This window comes from Chiloscyllium punctatum, unplaced genomic scaffold (assembly GCF_047496795.1).
Source record: "Chiloscyllium punctatum isolate Juve2018m unplaced genomic scaffold, sChiPun1.3 scaffold_623, whole genome shotgun sequence".
Classification (NCBI taxonomy): Eukaryota; Metazoa; Chordata; class Chondrichthyes; order Orectolobiformes; family Hemiscylliidae; genus Chiloscyllium; species Chiloscyllium punctatum.
In genome coordinates, this window is record NW_027310357.1 from 1,200 (window position 1) to 7,500 (window position 6,301).

General features: G+C 54.3%; 1 protein-coding gene across 1 annotated transcript in view; it reads left to right on the top strand.

Moving 5' to 3' along the window:
* Positions 1-1,303: 1,303 nt before the first annotated feature.
* Positions 1,304-6,301, top strand: part of LOC140473491 (uncharacterized) — a gene marked incomplete at its 3' end in the record, with an annotated part of 90,153 nt that continues 85,155 nt past the window's right edge. The window contains exons 1-4 of the mRNA XM_072567615.1: positions 1,304-1,490; positions 2,632-2,787; positions 4,916-5,065; positions 5,853-6,005. Of these exons, the coding sequence (XP_072423716.1) occupies positions 1,346-1,490; positions 2,632-2,787; positions 4,916-5,065; positions 5,853-6,005 (604 nt within the window). The remainder of the gene's footprint in view (positions 1,491-2,631; positions 2,788-4,915; positions 5,066-5,852; positions 6,006-6,301) is intronic.

Below are 6,301 nucleotides of genomic sequence, written 5' to 3' on the forward strand. Positions count from 1 at the left end.
CCTAGCAGGCTGAGTGTGGGGAACACCCTGGTCCCAGCAGGCTGAGTGTGGGGAGCACTCTGCTCCCAGTAGGCTGAGGTAAAAACTGGATGAGTGGTGCTGGAAGAGCACAGCAGTTCAGGCAGCATCCAACGAGCAGCGAAATCAACCTTTCGGGCAGCAGGCTGAGTGTGGGGGATATCCTGGTCCCAGCAGGCTAGGTGTGGGGAGCACGCTGCTCCCAGCAGGCTGAGTGTGGGGAACACCCTGGTCCCAGCACGCTGAGTGTGGGGAACACCCTGTTCCTAGCAGGCTGATGGTCAGGAATATCCTGTTCCCAGCAGGCTGAGTATGGGGAATATCCTGCTCCCAGCAGGCTAAGTGTGGAGGAAACCCACTCCCAGCAGGCTGAGAGTGTGGAATACCCTGTTCTCAACAGCCTGAGTGTGTGGAACAACCTGTTCCCAGCAGCCTGAGTGTGGGGAACACCCTGTCTCCAGCAGGCTGAGTATTGGTGAGCAGCCTGTTCCCAGCAGGTTTTTTGTCTGGAATATCCTGTTCCCAGCAGGCTGAGTGTGGGGAATATCCTGTTCCCAGCAGGCTGAGTGTGGGGAATATCCTGTTCCCAGCACGCTGGGTGTAGGGAACACCCTGCTCCCAGCAGGCTGATTGTAGGGAGCACTTTACTCCCAGCAGGCTGACTGTGGGGAACATCCTGCTCCCAGCAAGCTGCATGTGGGGAATATCTTGTTCCCAGCAGGCTGTGTATGGGGAATATCCTGTTCCCAGCAGGCTGAGTGTGGGGAATATCCTGTTCCCAGCACGCTGGGTGTAGGGAACACCCTGCTCCCAGCAGGCTGGGTATAGGGAATATCATGTTCCCAGCATGCTGGGTATAGGGAATATCCTGTTCCCAGCACGCTGGGTGTAGGGAACACCCTGCTCCTAGCAGGCTGGGTATAGGGAATATCCTGTTCCCAGCATGCTGGGTGTAGGGAATATCCTGTTCCCAGCACGCTGGGTGTAGGGAACACCCTGCTCCCAGCAGGCTGGGTATAGGGAATATCCTGTTCCCAGCAGGCTGAGTGTGGGGAATATCCTGTTCCCAGCACGCTGGGTGTAGTGAACACCCTGCTCCCAGCAGGCTGGGTATAGGGAATATCCTGTTCCCAGCATGCTGTGTGTGGGGATACCTTTTCCCAGCAAGTTGAGTGTTGGGAATATCCTTTTCCCAGCAGGCTGAGTGTGGTGAACTGATGTCCTTGATGAGGCCTTCCTCTGTGTCTGAGCCGTGTCTATCTCTCTCCCTTTCCCTGTCCCTCCTTCCCTCCCTCACTCTCTCTGTGTGACAGATCGGACATCTGGAATGTGTCCTTCTCCTGCTCGCCTCTCTGCTGTGTGTAACCTGAAATACGGCGAGGTGTGTGAGGAGGATGATGACTGCTACGCATGGCAGATGTGCTGCAACACCAGCTGTGGGCAACGCTGTGTCCATCCCTACCGCAGCAGGGGTAAGTAACCCCGTTTACTTAGCACCACTCTACCGTCTCCCTCCCCACCCACAACCTCCACCCCAGAGCATGTTCATCAGGGATCGGGAGACACAGAAAGTCACTGTGTTTGTGTTGCTATTTCTGCGTATGTGTGAATGTGTGTCTCTCGCTCTCTCCCTCGCTCTCTGTCTTTCCCTCTGTCAATGGACGTCTCTGCGATATTGGGCAGACATGATCAGTTCTTGGAACTCTGTCTCTCTTGTCAGTTTGTGTCTGTCTCTTTCTTTCTTTCTCTCTCACAGCTTCTTTCGTCCCATCACATCTCTCACTCTCCCTTTCTTTCCCATTCAGTTTCTCTTTGTCTCCCTCCATCTGTCTCTCTCCATCTCTGTCCCTCTGTCTCTCCCTTTCTCTGTCTCTCTCTCTCTCTCTCTCCTCTCTCTCTCTTACTCTGTGTGTGTGTCTCTCTCTGTCTGCATCTCCCCAACTCTGTCCCTCAGTTTCTCCCTCTCTCTGCCTCTGTCTCCCTCCCTCCCTCTCTCTCTATCTCTCCCTGTCACTGTGTTTTGCTCTTTCTGTCTGTCTCTCTTTCTGTCTCTCCCAGTCTGTTTCTATCTCTCTGTCTGTTCCTCTGTCTGGCTGTTTGTCTCTCTTTCCTTTCCTCTCTCTTTCCATCTCTATATCTATGTTTGTCTATTTCTCTCTTTTTCTCTGCCTCTGTCTTCCTCTGTCCCCCGCCTCTCTTTCTGTCTCTGTCTGTCTCTCCTGCTCCCTTTTTCCTGTTTCTCTTTCTCTCTGTCTCTGTCTCCAACCTCCTATCTCTCTCTTGCTCTCTTTCTCTCTCTCTCTCTCTCTCTCTCGTGACCACTCCCCTCCACCCGGCTTTGTCTCTGACTCTCTATCCCTGTGTCTGTCTGTCTCTCTCACTGTCTCTATTTCTTTCTCTCTCTCTGTCTCTCTCTCCCTGCTTGTCTTTTGCTCTCTCCCCCTCATTCTGTCTCTATTTCTTTCTCTCCCTCTCTCTCTCTCTCTCTGTCTCTCTCTCTCTGTCTCTCTCTCTATCACCCCGCCCTTGAGCTCGGGGCGAAGTCAGTGAATGATAGTTCAAGCAGCAGCAGCAGCAGTTTCTGAAGCTAAGATGGAGCCTCTGTCTCTGTAGGGAGCGAACAAAGGTGTCCCTCACCTTCCAGACTGAGCCACGTCTGTTCCATGAGTTTCCACACTCAGTGCAATGAGGACAACGACTGTGAGGGCTGGCAAACCTGCTGCAATACCACCTGTGGGAATAGATGTGTCTTCAAGTTCCTGTCCAGACGTAAGGCACCACTCCTGTTAAGCTCTGTGTATCATCCCACTGGCTACAGGTATCGAGCCGGGAGGGTTTGTTGGTGGGAGAGTGTGGAGGGAGCTGCACCCTGTATCTAACGTCATGGTGTCCCTGTCCCTGGGAATGGTGGATGGTGGGACAGTGTGGAGGGAGCTGCACCCTGTATCTAACCCCATGGTGTCCCTGTCCCTGGGAATGGTGGATGGTGGGACAGTGTGGAGGGAGCTGCACCCTGTATCTAACGCCATGGTGTCCCTGTCCCTGGGAATTGTCGATGGTGGGAGAGTGTGGAGGGAGCTGCACCCTGTATCTAACCCCATGGTGTCCCTGTCCGTGGGAATGGTGGATGGTGGGACAGTGTGGAGGGAGCTGCACCCTGTATCTAACCCCATGGTGTCCCTGTCCCTGGGAATGGTGGATGGTGGGAGAGTGTGGAGGGAGCTGCACCCTGTATCTAACCCCATGGTGTCCCTGTCCCTGGGAATGGTGGATGGTGGGAGAGTGTGGAGGGAGCTGCACCCTGTATCTAACCCCATGGTGTCCCTGTCCCTGGGAATGGTGGATGGTGGGACAGTGTGGAGGGAGCTGCACCCTGTATCTAACCCCATGGTGTCCCTGTCCCTGGGAATGGTGGATGGTGGGAGAGTGTGGAGGGAGCTGCACCCTGTATCTAACCCCATGGTGTCCCTGTCCCTGGGAATGGTGGATGGTGGGACAGTGTGGAGGGAGCTGCACCCTGTATCTAACGTCATGGTGTCCCTATCCCTGGGAATGGTGGATGGTGGGAGAGTGTGGAGGGAGCTGCACCCTGTATCTAACACCATGGTGTCCCTGTCCCTGGGAATGGTGGATGGTGGGACAGTGTGGAGGGAGCTGCACCCTGTATCTAACACCATGGTGTCCCTGTCCCTGTGAATGTTGGATGGTGGGAGAGTGTGGAGGGAGCTGCACCCTGTATCTAACGCCATGGTGTCCCTGTCCCTGGGAATGGTGGATGGTGGGAGAGTGTGGAGGGAGCTGCACCCTGTATCTAACCCCATGGTGTCCCTGTCCCTGGGAATGGTGGATGGTGGGAGAGTGTGGAGGGAGCTGCACCCTGTATCTAACCCCATGGTGTCCCTGTCCCTGGGAATGGTGGATGGTGGGAGAGTGTGGAGGGAGCTGCACCCTGTATCGAACGCCATGGTGTCCCTGTCCCTGGGAATGGTGGATGGTGGGACAGTGTGGAGGGAGCTGCACCCTGTATCTAACCCCATGGTGTCCCTGTCCCTGGGAATGGTGGATGGTGGGAGAGTGTGGAGGGAGCTGCACACTGTATCTAACGTCATGGTGTCCCTGTCCCTGGGAGTGTTTGATCGGGAGGATGGTGTAGAGAGACCTTTACTCTGTATCTAACCCCATGCTGTCCCTGTCCCTGGGAGTGTTTGATCGGGGGGATGGTGTAGAGAGACCTTTACTCTGTATCTAACCCCATGCTGTCCCTGTCCCTGGGAGTGTTTGATCGGGAGGATGGTGTAGAGAGACCTTTACTCTGTATCTAACCCCATGCTGTCACTGTCCCTGGGAGTGTTTGATCGGGGGGATGGTGTAGAGAGACCTTTACTCTGTATCTAACCCCATGCTGTCCCTGTCCCTGGGAGTGTTTGATCGGGGGGATGGTGTAGAGAGACCTTTACTCTGTATCTAACCCCATGCTGTCCCTGTCTCTGGGAGTGTTTGATCAGGGGGATGGTGTAGAGAGACCTTTCCTCTGTATCTAACCCCATGCTGTCCCTGTCTCTGGGAGTGTTTGATCGGGGGGATGGTGTAGAGAGACCTTTACTCTGTATCTAACCCCATGCTGTCCCTGTCCCTGGGAGTGTTTGATCGGGGAATGGTGTAGAGAGACCTTTACACTGTATCTAACCCCATGCTGTCCCTGTCTCTGGGAGTGTTTGATCGGGGGGATGGTGTAGAGAGACCTTTACTCTGTATCTAACCCCATGCTGTCCCTGTCCTGTGGGAGTGTTTGATCGGGGGGATGGGGGAGAGAGACCTTTACTCTGTATCTATACCCCATGCTGTCCCTGCCCTGTGGGAGTGTGACCCTCTCCATATGTCCTGATGTTCCTTGCAGCGACCCAGTGCCCTGCCTCCACCCGCTTGGACCCATTCTGTGAGATGAAGTTGGGAGACGTGTGTCAGAATGACACTGACTGCCATGCCTGGTCATCATGCTGCAATGCCACCTGTGGAAAGAGATGTGTACCTCGTTTCCTCATGAGCCGTAAGTGATCAGTGTGTCTCTGTTTGATCAGAGACGATGGTGTGGTGATGACAGTACATGGCAGTGTGGGCAGGGAGCTGGGTGTGTCTGTCTGGGTGTGTGTTTGTGTGTCTGTGAGGGTCAGTGTGTGGGCATGTGTGTGTGTAATAGTGTGTGGGTCAGTGTGTGGATGTGTGTGTGTGTGTCTGTGTGGGACAGTGTGTGTGTGTGTCTGTGTGTATGTGTCTGTGTGTGTGAGTGTGTGGATGTGTATGTCTGTGTGTGTGTGTGTGAGAGTGTGATTGTGTGTGTGTGTGTGTATGTGTCTGTGTGTGTGTGTCTGTGTGTGTGTGTGAGAGTGTGTTTATGTGTGTGTGTGTGAGTTTGTGTGTGTGTGTGAGAGTGTGTGGATGTGTATGTCTGTGTGTGTGTGTGTATGTGTCTGTGTGAGTGTGTGGATGTGTCTGTCTGTGTGTGTGTGTGTGTATGTGTCTGTGTGTGTGTGTCTGTGTGTGTGTGTGAGAGTGTGTTTGTGTGTGTGTGTATGTGTCTGTGTCTGTGTGTGTGTGTCTGTGTGTGTGTGTGTTTGTCCGCGGTTTACGGGGATGTGGGAGGGTGGTATTTGGAGATTCACCTGGAATTGCCTAAATACATGAGGCTTCCTGAATCCCGGGGCTGTGGAGCTGGTCTATCCGTGATGGAAGAGCAGTGGGAGTTCCTCGTTCAGCTCTCGTGTCTCACTCGAGCCGATCCGAGGGAGTTGTGTGTTTCCGTACAACCGTATCCATACTGTCTCTGTGTTGTCCAGGTGATGATATCTGTCCTGCTCCCCACCGCCTGGAGCCCATGTGTGACCTGAAACTCGGAGATCGTTGCAGCGGAGATGAAGACTGTGATGCCTGGCAGAGCTGCTGTGAGAGCAAATGTGGAAATATCTGTATCCCCAGCTTCATGGATGATGGTACGTTGTGGGGGTGGGTGACACTGTGAGGGAGATGTTGTGGAGAGCAACACAGAGAGAGAGAGAGTCAGAGAGAGGAGGGGGCACTGGGAAGGTGGGAGAGAGAGAGAGAGACAGAGAGAGGAGGGGGCACTGGGAAGGTGGGAGAGAGAGAGAGACAGAGAGAGAGGAGGGGGCACTGGGAAGGTGGGAGAGAGAGAGACAGAGAGAGGAGGGGGCACTGGGAAGGTGGGAGAGATAGAGAGAGGAGGGGGCACTGGGAAGGTGGGAGAGAGAGAGAGATAGAGAGAGAGAGA